This window comes from Schistocerca nitens, chromosome 2 (assembly GCF_023898315.1).
Source record: "Schistocerca nitens isolate TAMUIC-IGC-003100 chromosome 2, iqSchNite1.1, whole genome shotgun sequence".
In the NCBI taxonomy this organism is placed as follows: domain Eukaryota; kingdom Metazoa; phylum Arthropoda; class Insecta; order Orthoptera; family Acrididae; genus Schistocerca; species Schistocerca nitens.
Genome location: NC_064615.1, coordinates 1,189,177,328 through 1,189,198,672, shown reverse-complemented (window position 1 = coordinate 1,189,198,672; position 21,345 = coordinate 1,189,177,328). Strand labels below are relative to the sequence as shown.

General features: G+C 41.3%; 1 protein-coding gene across 3 annotated transcripts in view; it reads left to right on the top strand.

Moving 5' to 3' along the window:
- The window catches only part of LOC126237528 (uncharacterized), a 202,548-nt gene that overhangs the window by 165,512 nt on the left and 15,691 nt on the right, over positions 1–21,345 (top strand). For all 3 annotated transcript variants that reach the window (XM_049947711.1, XM_049947710.1, XM_049947712.1), the window contains one exon: positions 12,311–12,431. In XM_049947711.1, the coding sequence (XP_049803668.1) occupies positions 12,311–12,431 (121 nt within the window). The remainder of the gene's footprint in view (positions 1–12,310; positions 12,432–21,345) is intronic.

The following is a 21,345-nucleotide window of genomic DNA, read 5'->3' as shown; positions in this document are numbered from 1 at the left end:
TGGCTTTGCTCTTGGCAACAGTTTCGCAGTGGCCATTCATTCTGATGGACAGCTGGTTTGTGGTCATATTGACGTAAAAAGCTGTACATTGTTTGCAGCAGAGTTGGTATATGATATGGCTACATTCACAGGTGGCCTGGATGCCTCTATGAGGTAGGATAAGTCCATGACAGGACTGGAGCAGGAGAACCTTGGTGGGTGGATTGAGCAGGTCTTTCACCGTGGGAAATGATCTCTGTGGCAAGGGGTGGGAGTGGAGATGGCATATGGATTGACTAGAATGTTGTGTATGTAGGGTGGGCAACAGAAAATGCATATAGGAAGAGTGGGAAGGGGTCTCAGGTAGGATGTCTCTCATTTCAGGGCAGGATAAGAGATAAAGCCGTGGTGAAGGATATGGTCCAGTTGTTCCATTCCAGGATGATACTGGGTGACGGTTCTGGGGGTGGTGGGAGGATAGGGGGTGAGTGAGGATGTGACATGGATAATTTGTTTTTAAACTAGGTTTGGAGAGTTCTGCCTATCTGTGAAGGCCTTCGGAGGCACTCAGCTTATTGAGGAGGGGAGGTCGCCTTACTGCAGGTCCATTGTCCACAGGTAGCTAGGCTTTATTGCAGGGATTTTCTGTTGTGGAAGGGTTGGCAGCTGTCAGAATGCTGGTGCTGTTGGTGTTTAATTGGCTTAATGTGGACAGAGGTGTGGATGGAGCCATTAGGGAGGTGGAGGTCAACTTCCAGGAAGGTGGTGTGTTAAGACAAGGAGGGCCACGTGAAGTGGATGGGAGGAAAGTTGTTGAAGTTGTGAAGGAATGTGGATAGGGTGTCCTGGCCCTGAGTCCAGTTCATGAAGATATCAGTGAACCTGAACCAGACTTTTTTTCCGCAGATTTGTCTGTAAACCTTTCCTTCAAAGGAAAAGTAGTTGTGGCCCAGGATAAGCTGGTAAGGTGTAGAAGGAATGAGATGGGTTTGGAGTCAGAACGACTTTGGGAGAGGTAGTGTCAGATAGTGGCAAAGCCATGGGCATGAGGGGGTTTCCTCCTCCTTTCCTGCGTGTGATAGTAACCCAGGCATGATATCATCACACCACAAAACCGTCCTATTGCTCCCAGCACAGTTTCTTCTGCCCATTTCACTCCACAAACACACCCTGTACTATCCATTTTCCTTACGACCACCTAACACTCACACTCACCCATTTCCTGTTTGCTAACATCACCCCCGCTCCAAAGGACACTGCTCCATCTCTGTTCTGTAGTTCAGAAAAGTATCCCTTTCCCTGGCTAAAACCCTGTCCTACATCCTCTGCTTTAAATGCTGTCTTGACTATGGAATCCCTCCCAAATGGCCTAACCGTAAAAATCATCTTGTCTAATTACACCTCTCATTTCAGAATGACCTTCATCTTTTCAGTTTCTGCCAGTCCCCCTATCCCTAACTAACCTTACACTGCAAAAGCACCTCCCTATGGCACAGGCATCCTAGAGCCACCTCTACTCCCACAGCAAGATAGTGTTGCTACACCGCCCTCATTAACAAAATCTTTGAAAAAGAAACACTTGCACTCAAACGCCTGGAAGAGTATTCCAGGCACCACATTCATTAACTGTCCAACTTGTTAACATCTTACTCACAGTGAAGCCCCTCGTCAACAGCTCATAACACCCAGATTGTGCGTAGCTGACCCCTTTAATTTACCACCTCCTCCAAAACTTCCACCCGACAACCCACAAAACCCAGGATCCAAAAGTTTCTGTTCTTCTACAACACGTAACCTTCAGGCCTACAACCAGTTTCAACCATGTTGGATATGTGAAAGATTTACTCTTCCTGCCAGTCCCTACATTTGAAACACTTCTTTGCCACCAATCCCTCCAACCTTAGCCAACCTAATCCCAATATCAAACAATGCCTCTGCCAATTCATATCACCATCGCTCCACCTTGCCACCCCCACCACCCTAACTGTCCGCAGCTCGTGGTCGTGCGGTAGCATTCTCGCTTCCCACTCCCGGGTTCGATTCCCGGCGGGGTCAGGGATTTTCTCTGCCTCATGATGACTGGGTGTTGTGTGCTGTCCTTAGGTTAGTTAGGTTTAAGTAGTTCTAAGTTCTAGGGGACTGATGACCGTAGATGTTAAGTCCCATAGTGCTCAGAGCCAGCCACCACCCTAACTAACCACTTCCTAGTCAGCTTCCAAGAATTCCTTACTTCCAACTTAGCCTCACCATTCCTCTTCAGGTCTCTTCCTAAAAACGGTAACCTATCGCCAGAATTTAACAGCCATACACAGCTTGAAAACAGATCCACATCTGATCATCTTCTCCGCAGGTAAGGGCTCCACTACTGTCGTGATGTAGCGAACAAAGGCTGGTCGATGAACTGTAATAACACTGTACCGACAGCCATTAATTTGGTATTGTTTCATTAGGCAGCCAGGTTCTACGTTCAAGTCACATCCTCTTCGGGACTGTTGCATGAATGACACCAAGTAACAGTCGTGCAAGTGTAAAAAGAGGGGTGCCAATATTCATATGCGGTTCTATAGATATCTTTACTTCACAAGCATATTCGTGCACGAGCGAACTGTCGAAGGCTTTCTGAGAATGGCAGCTGTCGAAGACTGTGACTGAGACTGGCAGTGTAGCTGCTGCTGCCCACCCTGTATCACAGCAGCAGAGGATGCTCATAGTTGGAACCGCTGAAGGTGTGGCTTAGCAGGCGTGCCGTAATTGACCTGCCAGGTCCCCACACGACTGCTGTCAGAGTCTGCCTGAAACGTTTCTCTTGCCAACTGTGAGACACTGGTGAGGGTGGTATCAGACTGTGATACCACACTCCTCACTCAACTACCACCCTGCACACCCACCTTCTACATGCTCCCCATAATCCACAAACTGGGCAATCCTGGACACTGCATTGTAGCCGGCTATTGTGCTCCTACTAAAGGAATTTCCACTCTTATATCCCAACATCCTTCAGACAAGGGAAGTTTTACAAACAAACCAGCAGCACAGCCGTGGCCATCCACATGGTGCCCTCGTATGCCAACATGTTTATGGGCCATCTAGATATCAAGATGAAACCTTAGCCTCCCAAAATTTCAAACCCCTAGTCTGGTTCAGTTTTATTGATAATATCGTTGTGATCTAGACTCAGGGCCAAGACATATTATCCACATTTATTCACAACCTCAACACCTCTTCTCCCACCCTCCTCACATGGTCCTCCTCTACCCAACTCGCCTCCTTTCTGATGGCTCCATCCACATCTCTGTCCACAGTATACGCACTAACCACCCACAGTACCTGCATTTTGACAAGTGCCATTCTTTCCACACCAAAAAATCCCTGCTATAAAGCCTAGCCAGTGTATCTGCAGTGTCAAGAACTTCGTTTCCCAGTGTGTTGAATGCCTCACAAATGTCCTCATATACAGACAATGTCCCCTAAACCTAGTCCATAAGTAGATTTCTCATGCCATATCATAACACACTCCCAGTCCTCCCATCACGCCCAAGCGTCAGCTACAAAGGAGTGTCCCCTTGTCATCCAATATCAACGTTTTCTATGTAGGTATGACTACCAAACACCAGTCCAGCAGGATGAGTGGGCCACTGCCAAACACATCCTCCAGTTCTGTCACAGGCTTATCCTACCCCACAGGGGCATCCAGGCCACCTGTGAAAGCAGCCATGTCATACACCAACTGTACTGCAAACATTGCACAGCTTTTTATGTTGATATGACCACACGCCAGCTGTCCACCAAAATGAATGGCCACTGCGAAACTGTTGTCAAGAACAAAGCCGACCACCCGATGGCACCACATGCAGCTGAGCAGAATGTGCTCAATTTCAGTGGCTGCTTCACAACCCGAGCCATCTGAATCTTTCCTTCCACTGCCAACTTCTCTGAACTACACAGATGGGAGTTGTTATTACAACACATCCTCCATTCCTATAATGGTACTGGTCTCAATTGCACGTAATCCATTATCCCCGCACAGAACACCTGACAGTTCCCCTATCCTCAATCCTGTCACCTCCTCCCAATTAACATCATATTTCACCTTCAGTGTGTAGTGCTTCCCACCAGCTGCTTACTGACAAATTAGCCACCTCCCTCCAAGCTGCTAGCCACCCACCCTCAGTTCTTCTCCCTGCCTTACGCCTCCATCTCCCTCTACCCACCCCATCTGACATATCCACCACCACCACCACAACAACAACAACAACAACAAGCAATTCACCTGCCAAAAAATAGTTTTGGCACTGTTAGTTCAGCTGGCATCGTGTAGGGCATAAGAGAGTGTGTGCATGTGTTTTACTCTAGCTCATCAAAGGATAACTCCGAAAGCTATCAAGTTTTTATTTCGTTTGTGTGCCTATTGACAAGTCAATGATTCTGCTTTTAGGTGAGTAGTCTCCTTTAATTCAAAAACAACACATACAGGCACACAGATTATATAAGTGTGCTTATTATGAGGGTAGAATAGGTTATCAGCAGTGGCCTTGATGATGTCCCGTCATTTGCCTGAAATGATTTAGAATAGTTAGCAGAGCAAATTCCGTCCTCCCAAATTTTAGACCAGTATCTGGAACAACTTCACTGTGTTACTCAGTTTGCTGTACTGTACAATATTCTTTGATTTACATACACTTTACTCGAGTTTCAGTTTTACATTTCATCACTGCCCACACTAAGGACATCCACTCGTGACACATGCTGCTATGCCCCATGTAACTAACTACAGTTCATTTGGAAAACTGACTTGAGGCCAGTAAAAATGTGACTGAAACATGCACATCTGCATGTCTTCATGGCCTCCCATTAACCCACCTGAAAAAACTCGAGTTAACATCCTCTAAGGTGAACAAGTGTTTATATCAGGAGAGTGACAGCCCGTTACTATCCTGCAGTATTGATCTTGGCATATGATTTTCTTGTAAAATCATTACATTGTGATTGTGTTTTGTAATGTGGTAGGTGATATTATCCAATCTGCCGTCCTCTAAGTAATCTTTTAACTGTGTAGTATGCATTACTGTAAAGAAAGTTTTGAAGCAGATTTATTGTAGGAATCTTTTCCTTTGCACAGGTAATTTATTATACAGTTTTATTCCCCAGTAGAAAATGCATTTTCGAATTTCTGTTTGCTTTTCCTTTGTAAATCCAAGTCCAAACTGTCTCTGGTTCATGATTAAGTAGAGAACTACTAATAAAATACATAGTACTGTTTACCCTGACATGCAAAACACATTGTAAATGTTTTCACTTGGTGTAGTAAGGATACTCGGTTTTCAAATAAGCTCCCGGAAATAAAAAAAAAAATTAGTACACCTGGGAAAAAAACATTTAGTTTTGAGCCGATGACGGTGTATGCTACTTGGGGTGACAGTAGATATAGCCTAATGATAATCATTTCGACATCATCCGCCAGCAGATAACATAGTGGCATAGCTGCCAGAGCGCCATCTTTGTGTACCCTTTAATAGGGAATGTGCACAGCTCAGTGTGGTGCAAACAGGCAACCGTGCTTTTGACACACTCTCAAGCTTCCTACAGTGAAATGCGCTTCTTTGAAAGAGTTCAAATGGTGGCCTTCTGAGTGGCAGGATGGTGCTTTTGGAGGATTGCCATACAAGTTGGATGTGCTGCGTCAGTTGTGCAACAAGACTGGTATCAGTGGTCTCATGGACATTCTCACACCTGCAGACAAGGTTCCAAACATCCACACAGCAGACACCCGCCAGGATTGTCATACTGTAAGGACAGAAGTGGCTCATTGTACAGCTACCACAGCACAGATAAGAGAGCCTGTTGGCCCAGATGTGTCAATATGAACTGCTGCAAACCGGTTATTCGCGGGGAGACTACAGGCGTGCACATCTCTAGTCCATCATCCTCTCGTGCCACAGCATTGATCTGCATGGCTCGACTGGTGCCTTCAGAGGATCACTTGGAAGATGGAATGACATACTGTGGTGTGTCATATTAACCCAGTGGTCAGTGGTGCCGTGTAACTAAAATTCGTTGGGGAGCTGCTCCAAAAAATTTTTTGCCTTTGATTTAAAATTGTGTAAGAGGAATCAAAAACATGTAGTGACAAGAGCACAAAGTGAAAATTATCATGACACAAATTGTTCAAAGTCGGAGGTATATAATTCGTGTTATTTGGTGTTTGTGTGACCACTAGTTAACACTGTTTATCCTTTGTTTTCCATTGTCATATGTGTATCCAGAGATATAACATTCGTTAAAAGTTGAGAGTGAATATCTGATTTTAAGACCCAACGTTTTTTGGCGACACCGATTCGATCCTAAGATAATCGTACAACACGAGTAGTAAGACCAACCACACCGCGTGATGTGATCGAGGCTCACCCGCAGTATGGTGTGAAAGTGTAACAGTCACACAACATATTTCCAACATGATTTACGTTAAATATTAGACTGTACCAGTGGCAGCACCAACAACTGCAGATGAGGAGCCAGCAAGCATGGTAGTCAGACACACTGCCTCTATTCTGGCAACATAATCTGGTGCTTTGGTTTGGAGAACCAATTTGTGCTGTCACCTGTTACTGCTGATGAGACCAAGTAGAGCTATGTCACATTACTAAACAAAGAGATGAGCACTGAGGTGCAGAACATTCTTGCAGCACCACCAGCTACAGAGCGGTATACAGAACTTAATAATGCATTCATTGAGTGAGATGAGAGTAATTGTTGTGGATGGAAGAACAAGGTGATCACACACTGTCGCAGTTACTACGTCATCTGCAAACATTGGTGAATAGCATAGTCAGCAACGACATTCGGAAAAAATTCGGTGTCATGCCTGCCATCAGATGCACAAAAGGTATTCGATTTGTGTGGGAGGATTGGACCTGCTTGCACAAATGGCTGATCACATTGTCGAAATGTGTCCATCTGCGCAAATGTGGTGGCTGTCAGCCTGCAACCAGATAATACCAGCTCTTTTGCATCACTTCCAGCACAGCTGTCGAAACTTACTACACAAGTTGCAGATTTGCAGGAGAGTACCAGCTGACAATGACACTGTTGCTCAACAAGAAGTCACAGTCGCCTGCCATCAGCTACAAAATTAAGCTGGTATTATTAGATGGTTTGGTACAGAGGCAGGGAAGTGCAATTCACTGTGTGAAATGGAAACGCAGTGGGCTTACCTGGCCACCCGCCTTCTTTGCCCTAGTCGTGATGATTTACCATTTGTTTGCTGCCACTATTCAGACAATGAGTGGATAACATTAACCCTCAACCTCAGTCTCTGGCTTACATTTGAATGGCAGTTCATAGTCGCTGATGTGGTGCACCTGATACTCGGAGCAGACTTCTTATTCCTTGGGCTGCTCCCAGATACCCTGTGTCACACACTGAGGACTTCACACATAATGTGAACAGTAAATGTGTCTTCTCTACGATAGATCTAGTGCGTGCATACTGCTAAATACTGGTCGCACCAAAGACATTCGCTGAACGGCCGTGTGTACATCTTTTGGACTTGAATTCACCAGATGCCGTTCGGTCTATGTAATGGCGCACAGACTTTTCGAGGTTTATGGACGAAATGACTTGCAATTTTGAATTCTGCTTTGTTTGCATCAATGAGGTGTTAATAGTGTCCAGTTCAGAGACAGAACATTTACATCAGTTTTTCGACTGTCTTCGAATGCACGATTTGCTCACTAATCTGGTAAAGTATGTTTTCAGAGTGACGGATGTGCAGTTTCTGAGCCACACCATTAACACCTACAGAATACAGTCTCTGCAGAAGAGGGTTGAGGCAATAGTCAGTTATCCCCAGCTGGCAACAATACATAAGTTACTTCAGTTTGTGCGAGTAATGAATTGTCACTTAATTTGAAACCACACTTTCTTAACAGAGCCACTACATGAGATCCAACAAGGGATGCATAAATTTGGTGACATAGCTTTTGCTAAACTGAAATCCACTATCACAGACACCACACTGTTGACACATCCAATTCTGCAAGTATCTCTTGCCCTCACGATTGGTGCTCTCACAATAGCAGTGGGTGCAGGGCTGCAACAGCAGATGAATCAATGTCTGTGGTTGTTAGCATTCTTTAGCAGGAAGCTTTCTCCAGCACAACAAAACTGGTTCGTGTATGATTGTGAACTATATGCAGCATAAACTGCCACTAAAAAATTTAGACACATGCTGGAGGGGCAGCAGTTCATCCTGATTACTGATCACTAGCCTTTTACCCACACCCTTTGGCAAATGTGGTGTCTAGGAAACCTGCGTACTCGGTTTGCTAGACGAACAATTCAAACAAATCGTAGTAATGAATTTTATTACAAAATGATAATTACAATGCTTAACTTTTGAAAATTAGAGATGTGTCGCAAACAAAGGGTAACATACAAAATAATCTATCTTCTTCAGTATAAACAATTCCAGATCTGTGCTACGTAGACAGTACAAGCGAAGTAACTAGCATTAACACTGCTATTGAACTGGCCGGTCTTGAAGCTGCTGTTGAACTGGGCCGTCACCAGTCAGTCACAGCACTTATGTCCTCCTCACATAGGGATCACTGCTGTCACGTTCTCGTCCTGGAGAGGAGTCGGTCAGTGTGTGATTGGCTGACATCTTCTCACAGCTATCTCTTCTGTATCGTGTCAGACTGGTGTGCTGGTGCTTGACTTTATGCCATAACAACAAAGGCCTGAAGAAGCTCTGCCATGCCAGCTGCTTCAGTTACTTTACGTTGAGCAATTTATGATGAACATCGTACACAGTGTGGAAAGCAATGTGCCGGGCGACACCCTATCTCACATCCAAGAGATTGCAAGCACCGAGGATTACAAAGCATTCTCAACAGCAGAACAACTCAATCCAAAATTACTAAGAGCTTTTAGCACAACCTTCTGGTCTACAGTTACAGCATATCCAGCTATCAACAACAAATGTATATATGTACTGTTATGTGTCAGTCCCAAGAGTATGCCCATTGGTGACAGCTGGTTTCTGCCAACAAGCTACCACTTAATTACATCAACTGTCACATCCAGGGATCTGCAGCAGCACTACCAGCTTTTGTGTGGCAGAGTTTAGATGCAATTGCATGACAAGTGTATCAATAGCACCGCCTGTCGGCACAAAAGAATTACTCTGCATGTTCGTGCACCATTCAGTACATTTCTTGTGTAATGGACACTCTGAACATGTACATCTGGATATAATAGGATATCTACCACCATCTGAGGGTTTTACCTATTGCTTGAGGTTGTTGACAGATTTACATGCTGGCCCAGAGGTTTTCCCCATGACCTGTATCACAGGAGAAACATTAGCTATCATCTTTTTATGGGAGTGGATCATCCTTTTCGGATTGTCTTTACAAATCACTATGGATCAGAGCATACAGTTTGACTCATACCTGTACAAGGCTCATACCAGGCTGTTTGCTGCGAAGAGGATGAGAACTGCAGCACACCACCTAGTGACAAATTGACTGGTGGAACAATTTCATCCAGAGGTGAAGGCATCATTAAATTGTCACAATTCATAGCATTGGACAGAAACTCTTACTCACTGTTCTACTGGGCATCTGTGCATATATAAAGGAGGATTTAGAAGCCATGGTATTTGACCTGATATATGGACAACCTATCCGCCTACTGGGCAAATTCTTTGGCAAGCGGACCAAGTGATGTTATCGAAGCATTGGACTTCATTACTAAGATGTGGTCATACATACAGTAACTTCGTCCGGTAGCAAAGAGGACACAGCAGTCTCATCATCCATTTGTTTTCAGTGAGTTGTCAAAATGTAGACAGGTTTTTGTTCGACACGACGCCATGTGTAAGCTTTTACAGCCACCTTGTAGTGGACCCTACAACGTGCTTTGCAGAGGTAACAAGCTGTTTTAAGTTAGATATTGAAGGAATTATGACTACAATTTCAGTTCACAGGTTTACTGCACCATCTGGTATGAAGCACCCACACAATTAAACGCGGACACACATACCTCGCTCCCCTTCTGTATCGTAGTGCAGGCACATTGCAACTGCTGTAGAGCAGTGATACTGGGTGGCACTTCAGTGGAAACATCAAGCAGGTTGTTAACTGAGTCAGGGCAACAACCGCAATTCAGTTGACTATATCATTAACACTGATGGGGAAAGGGAGGGGGGGGGGGTGAGGGAATACTTTAATGACAAGTACACATAGTAAAAAATTATCATGACGCAAATAGTTCCTTGTCAAAGGGGTGTAATGCATCTTATTCAGTGTTTGTGCGACCCCTAATTAATGTTGCTTTTTCCTTGTTTCTATGTGTGTCAAGAGATATCACTCATATTTTTCTGTATGCTACATCAGTTAAATATTAACAAACATCTTGTTATACGACCCAATAAATGTATGAAAAGAAAATTTATTCAAAAACTTGATAAAATCCTGAAAGAATAAAATACTAGCAAATAATAAAAGAATAAATGTGTTTTACTTACCTTTACGTAAATTCCCACAGTTCTAGCTTGATGTATTCATCTAACAATGAAATCTATTTTTCTTGTTTTAACTAGAGTGAAAAAATCGTTAATCTTCGTCTTGATCTCTGGATGATAACTGAGTAAAATTTTTCTCCATTGAAAGCACTGCAAGCATATTTAGTCTTGCCAAATTCTTAGAAAAGTTATTATTCTGTTCAGTGTTGAAAAGCAGTGTTCTGCTTCTGATATAATCATGGGAACTATAAAGAGGATTCTTATCAGTTTTGTACTTTCACTAAGATAATAATCTAGATTATTTTCTGAGATAAAATTCAGCACCCCAATTAATTTGCAGCATTCATAAACCTCAGATATGCAGTAGAGCACTTTTAGCCCCGATTCAAGCTTACCGTTGTCAATTGTGAGATGTATTTCAGCAGTCTGTAGTGTTTCTTCAGCAGGAAGTCCATTGTTTAAACTAGTCACACATTTTTTGTTCAACATTTTAGCAACTACTAAGTGTTCAATGAAGAAATCTCTCTCTGAATATCACCACATTGTCTCACATTTCCCAGGTTTGTGCCATGTGTGCCTTTGAAGGATTCTAACACTTCCTTCATTGTGATTGCAGTTTTGATATTTGTTATACATTCATTAACTTTAAACACACTATTTTCCCAAGATTGCATTTGGTTGTAAATTATTTTAACACAAAGCATAATCTGACGAAAAGGACCTAGCCAAAATTTGAAATTACCATCATCCACGTATATGTTAAATGACATCTCATTTCTTAGCTGTGACTGCCTTGTAGACAGACAGCAATGAAAAATTAATCTTTAACAATCATAGAATTTACTTCTGGGGGATGCAAGATCGTGGTTAAAGTATTCTGTAAAATAAAAGAACGGAAAAAATTAATCAAATAGAATAGCCAGAAGCAGAGTGATGATTTAATTCTATACTTTAATACATTTGAGAATGTGGCAGACAGTTTTTAAATTCAATTACACACACACACACACACACACACACACACACAGAGAGAGAGAGAGAGAGAGAGAGAGAGAGAGAGAATAATAACTACCTTCCAGCAGCATGTAAAGGTCGGCATTGTGGGAGCGCACAGTGCTCTCACTCCTTTGCCCACATGGAGCTTCGTACGGGCACATGCGCACAATGGCCAAACAACACACCACTGTAATTGTGGAGTGCACAGTTCCAGACAAAGGTTTTTGTATCTTTTTTTCATAAACTGGGGGATGGCTACTGACAATAAGCTTAAGGATTATATATTGTACAAGTATGAAGAAAGAATTAAAGAAGAAAGGACTCATTATGTTAAATTATATCAATAATATCAACTAGAGACAGGATGCAGAAGTTCCACAGTGTCTGTATGCGAGCTACCACTGACAGTGGTGCTCTAAAGGTAATAACAACAGCTGAGGCAAGAAACTTGTAACAGTGGGTACAAGTATGACTGGGAAATATTTTCACTGTTGCAGGTGTGTCATGTAATCATATGTTCAACATAACAGTCATGCATCTATTTTCATAAATGTTAGAAGAAGAATAATTCTTGTAGAGCCATGGGGAATGGATGTGTAGTGAATTTTGTCTTGTCCATAAAAAAAAGAAGTGTCTTTCATCTCAATTGTTTTATCCGTAATCATTCGTTTGTTTTTGCTTACCATTGCTCACCAGTTTGTCTCTGTGAATGAAGCAGCTAGCCTGTATTGTTACCTTCCAGCATTAAAAATAAAGTTGTAAATTTGATTAACTTTACATGATGTAATTATGTCTAGAATCTCTTTGCAGGTACTGAAGCGATATCGTAGACTGTGGAGAATGGACCAACCGGCAAAGAGGAGACCTAAACTGTACATAGTAAATTTACAGTGGACTCCAAAAGATGATCAGGCTGTACTCAAAATAAGTGGTAGGTCTGATCCCCGATATTACTTCATACTGTATTAATAGAAGTTCATTGCAAATTTCTTGTACTTTGCACAGAGTAGTTGTGTTGGCAATACTCTTAGAAAGATCAATCAATTTATATGATGGAAACATAAGACTCCTGACAGCTTGTGTTGACATTATCAGACAATATCGAAGTTTTGTGCTACCTTTCTTTCTACATGTAGCCATTATCTAGCTTTTAGTCGTCTTACAGAGGTTGCGGAGAGTGCAAGTTGTGATTTCAACTCGAGTTGCACGCAGGAGCTTGATTCTGTTCTTCTAATGCTCTAGTTCAGTGGTGAGCAAATGAATGAAGCTTCCCAGCTGCCATACCATTTTTAAATCCTACTGTGAGCTACCAAAAGAAACTGTGATGGAAATAAGAACTTTAAAAAAAATCTTTCATTTGTTTATTGCCAGTAAACTGCTCTCTCTCTCTCTTTTTTATATGAAATGAATTTTAATTAAGTGGAATTTAAGAAAAAGCAACTGACATTGCATTGTACTCAACAAAGAAATTGAAGTGTATTTTAGTAATAAATTACAAATGTAAGAACAGATTTTTTTTAGACTTACTAACTTGAATAAGGTATTGGGTTAAAGTGCTCCCTCTCTCCCAGGCTTTTGATAACAAATAATTTAGGTCTTGTAAATTTTGCTGGTGGTTCCTGTGTGAAGAATTTTGTTAAGAAGGCAAACTGCTACTTCCATGTTGTGGTCCACCAAAAATTCGGGATAGAGCCCATCTTCACCTGCAGATTTTCTACATTTCATGTGTTTAATAGCTGACTCCAGTTCAGTGATAATAAAAAAAAGAAGAGGATTCTCCACTTAGCTTTGCTTACAAATGCCTGGATAGAATGATACTAAACCCAATACTAGATCAAAGTAACACTAGGCCGTCCGGTGACACCACAGTGGTACCCTGTGCATAGTATCGCTCAGTGGCCAGCAATAGCACTTCAGTATCTTTTGCATTCTGTTAGTGTTTTGTTTAGGTAACAATAAGTTACACAAGTCAAAAAGTTTTTTGTATTTATAAGTACTTGTGCGCAGATGTCTTGTCTGATTTTCCGGACGAATTGGCTGATTGGGAAGAAGACATTGGATATCAAAAAATGAAAGTGAAGCACAATCATCGGAAGATTGTGAATTACGTCCAAGAAGAATTCAGCGAATGCTAAAGTTGCCAAGTGATTTGCATTAATCAGACGAAGAAGACAGTACACGATGGCCAGATTGTGATTTACCGAGAACCAGTAATAAATTTTTTAGGATCTCCGGGTCCAAACATATTTCCCAAAGATACAAACAGCATCAAGGATACCATAAAATTATATATTGGGAACGATCTATTTGAATATATTAGCAACGAAACCAACAGGTAATACAGTCCAAATTGCAATAGAAGGAAACTGGATAAATAAAATGCCAAATTTGTTGACATTGTGGGACCTGAAATTAGAAAATGGATTCTGCTTGCTATCCTTACAGGAACTGTACAAAAATCAAGGATCGATGATTATTGGTCCACGAATCCATTGATACACTCACTGATATTTCACAAAATGATATCCAACAACCGATTTACAAATATCCTTTTTACATTTTTCCAACAACAACAATAAATCAGATAATGCCAACTGGCTTTTCAAAGTGCAATTCGTATTTCATAATTTTTCCAAAAAGTTTAAAGAAACTTTGAATCTAAGTCAAAGCATCTCAACTGATGAAGGAAAAATACTGTGGCATGGCCGGTTAAATTTTAAAGTTTGCAATCTGTCAAAAATTATGAAATATGGCATACTCATTTGGATGCTGTGTGATTCGAGTACAGGATGCATTTCCTCATTCAAGATATATTCTGGAGATGGACAGTCTTTAGCAAAAACAGTGATGGAACTATTGACACCAACTTTCGAAAAGTGGCATCACCTCTACCTAGATAATTATTGTAACAATATAGAACTTGCAGAGAAGTCACTTGAAAAGAGAACTAGAGTTTGTGAAACGGTATGGCAAAATAGAAGTTTTCCAAAAAAATTTAAAGTGCACAAAAGTCAATGTGTTTGAAGCTTGTCATCAACGGAAAGGTGAAGTACTTGCACAGGTATGGAGAGCTTTGAAAACTTAAATGATATGAAAGATCTCTACAATACATAATACCACTCTGACGCTAAAAAAAAGTAGAAAAACCAATTACACAATAAAAAAAACCTGAAAGTGTATTAGATTACAACAAATACATGAAAGGAATGGATCAGGCAGGCCAATATTTGAGTTATTACCCTATATATACAGAAAAACTATAAAATAGTCAAAAAAGTTTGCCTGTACCTCTGTAATTGTGCATTATTCAATGCATTCCATACATGGCAATATTTCAATACAGAACGCAAGTGTCTCAGATTTCTTGATTTTGTATTGAAAGTGTCTGATTCATGGTTAAAAGACCATGTACTTGCTTCTGCGCAAAACTTGGAGGTTGCCACTACATCACGTACGTCTCATCATGATCCGGTTGACAGACTTTCTGGTCACTTAAAGCGACACCAACTAATACTTCTTTCTGAAATGGATAAATAAATAAATAAAAAACCAACCTACTGTGCGAGTCTTATGGAGTTACGTTACACCTTGGAGAGTGTTTAGCTGCATATCATATGAAAGAGAAATACTAAGTACCAAAGACAACGCAAATAAATATATGAAACAAACAAATTTTGTATTTATTTCGTATGTATGTCTTCAAAATTTCATGAAAGTAGAGGAACAGGGTTGAGAATTTATGAGAACTAATGTTGAGATTAGTAAAACTTAACAATTTGTAATCTCGTGTTAAAGTTAAGAATGGCAGGCAACATGCCGAGTAATCCAAATTAGCACTGCGGCACCAAGAGAATAAATTTGTACGAGACGTGTGGGCAGCGAAGTGTTAATTGTGTGGTACCATCTGAAGCAGCTCAACTTAAACCTCATAGAAGTTGCTGTTAACAAGTACTATCCTTGACTATCCACATAGAAACTGGCTACCAGAAGAAACTAAAGACTGGGGTAATTTTTGTTGACCTATCAACAGCTTAATACAACACGGTGTGGTGTGAGGAGGTACCACTGAAACTTCTGAAAACAATGCCTTGTAAAACTCAAGGTAATCTCTTAGGCAACATGTTGAGCCATCAGCAGTTTAAAGTACACAGAGATGAAGAGAAAAGCAGATGGCATGTACTCAGTGATTGGTTGCCTCAAGGCTCTGTTCTTGCTCCACTGTTACACAGTCCCTACACAGCAGACCTGTCGAACACTCCAATATACAGATGAACTTGCAATTTAATATCAGAGTGAAGATCTTTCTGAATTTGTAGGACACCTAACAAATAGCCTCACTCTACGTAATGAATATTTTCAGACATGGTAACTTAGACCTAATGTCTCTAAAACAAGTATTGTCTATCATCAGAAAAGATCACCACACAGTTGGAAACATCACCACAAGGTTTGCTCCCTTCAGCATGGGGAAATAAAACAATAAATCAGAATACCCCTTCGTGAGATATACGTAGGAGGGAGCAATATACTGCTTGACTCTTCGGTGAAGGTATGTTCTCGAAACTTCAACAAAAGCCCGTACCGAGCAGAGTCTTCCACTGGAGTTTATCTATCATCTCCGTAACGCTTTTGTGATTACTAAATGAGCCTGTAACGAAGCGCGCTGCTCTCCTTTGGATCTTCTCTATTCTTCTATCAACCCTATCTGGTACGGATCCCACACTGCTGAGCAGTATTCAAGCAGTGGGCGAACAAGCGTACTGTAACCTACTTCCTTTGTTTTCGGATTGCATTTCCTTAGGATTCTTCCAATGAATCTCAGTCTGGCATCTGCTTTACCGATGATCAACTTTATATGATCATTCCATTTTAAATCACTCCTAATGCGTACTCCCAGATAATTTATGGAATTAACTGCTTCCAGTTGCTGACCTGCTATTTTGTAGCTAAATGATAAGGGATCTTTCTTTCTATGTATTCACAGCACATTACACTTGTCTACATTAAGATTCAATTGCCATTCCCTGCACCATGCGTCAATTCACTGCAGATCCTCCTGCATTTCAGTACAATTTTCCATTGTTACAACCTCTCGATATACCACAGCATCATCCTCAAAAAGCCTCAGTGAACTTCCGATGTCATCCACAAGGTCATTTACGTATATTGTGAATAGAAATGGTCCTATGACACTCCCCTGCGACACACCTGAAATCACTCTCACTTCGGAAGACTTCTCTCCATTGAGAATGACATGCTGCATTTTGTCATGTCTTGCTCTCCCAAGGCTATTATTAGCTCTAACGGAATGTTGTCTACTCTCAGGGCCGTGTTTTGACTTAAGTCTGCTAGTGATTTGTCAAATTATTCATGCATTATCATATCTCACTTTACATCTTCATCTACTTCCTCTTCCATTTCCACAATACTGCCTTCAAGTACATCTCCCTTTTATAGACCCTCTATATACTCCTTCCATCTTTTTGCTTTCTCTTCTTTGCTTAGGAATGGTTTTCCATCTGAACTCTTGATATTCATACAAGTGGTTCTCTTTCCTCCAGAGGTCTCTTTAATTTTCCTGTAGGCAGTATCCATCTTATCCCTAGTGATACATGCCTCTACATCCTTGCATTTGTCCTCTAGCCATCCCTGCTTACTTCCTGTCAGTCTCATTTTTTAGGTGCTTCACCTGCTTCATTTATTGCATTTTTATATTTTCTCCTTTCATCGATTAAATATGTCGTGTTACCCAAAGATTTCTATTAGTCTTTATCTTTTTACCTACTTGATCCTCTGCCACCTTCACTGTTTCATTTCTCAAAGCTACCCATTCTTCTTCTACTGTCTCTTTCTCCTGTTCTTGTCAATCATTCCCTAATGCTCCCTCTGCAACTGCCTACAACCTCTGGTTTTTCTGTTTATCGAGCTCCCATCTCTGTAAAATCATGCATTTTTGCAGTTTTAATCTGCATGGTATAACTAATAACTTGTGGTCAGGGTCCACATCTGCTGCTGGAAATGTCTTACAGTTTAAAAACCGGTTCCAAAACCTTTGCTTTACCATTATGTAATCAATCTGAAACCTTCCTTGTCTCCAGGTCTCTTCCACATATACAACGTTCTTTCACTATTCTAAAACCAAGAGTTAGCTATGATTAAATTATGCTCTGTGCAAAATACTACCAGTCGGCTTCCTCTTCCATTCCTTTCCCCAAGTCCAAATTCACCTACTACTTTCCCTTCTCTTCCTTTTCCTACTATCGAATTCCAGTCCCCCATGACTATTAAATTGTCATCTCCCTTCACTACCTGTAATAATTTCTTTTGTCTCACCATACACTTCATCAATCTCTTCGTCATCTGTGGAGCTAGTTGGCATATAAACTTGTACTACTGTGGTAGGCATGGGCTTCGTGTCTATCTTACCTGCAATAATGTGTTCACTATGCTTTCATAGTAGTTTACCTGTGTTCCTATTTTTTTATTTTTAACGTACTCCTGGTTTACCCCTATTTGATTTTGTATTTATAACCCTGTATTCAGCTGACCAGAAGTCTTGTTCCTTCTGCCACTGAATTTCACAAATTCTCAATATATTTAACTTTAACCTATCCATTTTCCTTTTTAAATTTTCTAACCTACCTGCCCGATTAACGGTCTGACATTCCATGCTCCAATCTGTAGATTGCTGGTTTCATTTCTCCTGATAATGACATCCTCCTGAGTAGTGCCCACCTGGAGATCTGAATGGGAAACTATTTTACCTCTGTAATATTTTATCCAAGAGGATCCCATTATCATTTAACTATACAGTAAAGCTTCTTGCTCTAGGGAAAAATTACGGTTGTAGTTTCCCTTTGCTTTCAGCCGTTTGCAACTCCTTAAAACATTGTAAAACTGCATCTACTAAGCCAACGAAATTTACAGTCAGATGGTTCAGACACAGAATCGGATAGCAGTGATGACAACTTAATGTAATAAAGTTTTAAAGACTTCTGTTGTAAAAAGAAAACAGTTTTTGTTCATCATAAATAGTGTGCGAAAATATTCGAGCCTTCATTGACGGGGAATTTGTATCCTAAGAAGTATGCAGGCGTGCACTTGTTATGAGTGACATAACTATAATTTTTTAAATATTGCCCAAAAAGAAGGAATTAGTTTGTGAATTGTGAACTTCAAGCTTTTCCCAGCATTTACTATTCTGTAGTAACTTGCAAGAATGTGGCCACATAATTTTGTCAAAGTCTCCCAATATTTGGACAGGTGACACCCTCCTTGCTGTGATTTTCAAGGCACGAATTGAAAGTGTCTTAAAATGAGATAGTGTGTTACCTGTCGAAAATATCGGTGGTTTTTGAAGTTCTTATTGGGCAGCGCTTCTTAGAGTTATTCGATGATGGTAAGTTGTGTACCTGTTTCCGGGACAATAAATCCGATGCCTCACTGTAATGTGGAACTATTTAGTTTACACCCATAATGTTCTTTGCAATTGAAAAATATAACACCACACAGACCATATGCATAGTAGTCTTTTGCATTAATCTTTGCTACCAGTAATTCTTTTTTACTCACTGTGATGTAGCCTATATTTGACTATATTCGCACAGACCCACACACATTCATTATAAAATTACACCTTTTTAAATATTCTATGGAGTAGGAGGAGTTGTCAAGCATATATAATGAATCCCGTTTCTGTGTTTGGAGTTAATTTTCTTATCCACTAGATTCTTCACCTCAGTGGATAAGTTGACTAAGATTTTTGTAGCTCAATACTTCACTCATTTCTCTACGTATAATGTAGTTGGACAGATAAAAAATCTACTCACCAAAAAGTGGCAGGAGAACACACATATAAAAGGTATTACAGTTTGCAAGCTTTTGGAACCAGTGGCTGAAGGTGCAGGAAGAGGGATGAAGGGAAAGGACCGGTGAGGGGTAGAGTTTGGAATGCTGATGATGATTAGTGTAAAGAGTTTACCGTTGTGGACTAAGAAGAGTTACCAAAGAATACAAAACTGAAACAAATCATTGAATGACAGCATGAGTAAGTCAGGCTGTTGTGCACAACTTCATGCATAACAGTGAGAAGAGGTGAACTGCAGAGTGGTACGGCAACTGTAATCGTATGAAAGTTGGACAGGAGCAGAAATTATTAATCAGAAAGTTAACACATAAAAATGAAGATTTACTTAATTTGTATTTCTCCAGGCAAATGAATGCATTACAAATAATGCAGTAAGAAACAGTATAGCTGTTACAATGTCATAAGAAAGAGGCTCCCTGCAATGCAGCACGACTGTTGACTAGACAGCGTCTGCATAACAACACGTAGTAAAGTGGCCCCAAGAATAAATTGGCCATTCTATACTGCGGTGGCAGAGGGCACTCGAGGTATCGAGCGGCTGGAGGCTTGGCTCACCGGACACACAGGATTGGGCCCACCAGATCCTGTGCAACCCAGAAACTTGCAATTCTGTTGCTGTGAATCCTATTGGATGGTATCAACAGGTGATACCATGCCCCTCCTTCCTAAACCTCCCAACCTTTTTCATATAGTCTAGATAAGCGAACAACAATTGGGGAGGGGGGAGGGTGGATGTACATGGCAATGAGGAGACTGGAGAAGAAACTGAGGCTGATGCCAGCTCGACCTATGCACCGGCATATGCCCTGATCTGCTGCATCCAGGCAGGCATGGAATCTGAAAGTACAATGCCTGTCAGAGGATCGTGCAATTCACAAGGACGAATTTGATTATGGTGGCATCACAGTGAGCCTTGCCTCAATCTGCCATACAATCTGTAAAAGCCCGAATCATTAGTGTGATACCATGCCCATCCGAGTAGAGTGAGCTCCATCCACCGTGCAGCAACACAAGCAAGGTGCAGTGGCGCTGTTCACGTAACAACTCTGCAGGGGATTGTCCGTTCACACAGCTGGCAGCAAGAGGAAGACATGAATTGCAACAGAGCTTGATCCCACGTGTGACAGGCATGAAGTTTGCCCATGTGTTGCTTAAATGTTGGTGCAAATCATTTGGCTTCACCATTGGATTGTGGACGGAATTGTGCACTTGTGATGTGCTTGATGCCTGAGGTAGTAGAAAACTTGGCAGCAGCAAATTGAGGTTCATTGTCACTCTAAGCCACTTCGGGCAATCCAACAAGGCAAAAGATTGATGACAACACCTGATGACTTTGGAACGAGCCGCAGTAGATTGCATAGGAACCACAAGGTAAATTTGCTAAGAGCATCAACGATCTTGATGAGCCAACATATATTACAGTAAGGACTCGTGAAATCATAGTGCAAACATTGCAAAGATTCTTGAGGTTTGAGCCATGCAAAAAACTGCTGAGGCAGAGCTGACTTATGTTCTGCACATGGTTGGCACTGAGAAGTCAACTGTTCAATTTGCGCATCCAAAGTGCCGAGTGCAATTGATTTCATGCCAACTGTTCGGTGTGGACGACACCCTAGTGATCTTAGTGTAGCAAATGAAGTACATCTGGTGGGAGAGCCTGGGGAATCTCAACATATGGTTGATCATTATCAGTATGAAGCAAAATGACACTCTTGTGAAATGCAAGGGCATGCCGACGGGCAAAATAAATGTGAACCACAGAGCTACAACATGTCTGGCTGAATGCAGCCAACCAGTGCAGATACAGTGCAACAGAATCTGCAAATCAAGATCCGCTGCTATGGCCTGGGCAATTTTCTGGTGATTATGCAGAAAGCTGTGCAAAGCATCAGTGTCTTGTGCATTTATGTAGCAACAAGAAGCAGAGGACTTGTCGAATTTGGGGGAAACTGGACTAACAGGGAGGTGAGAAAGAGCG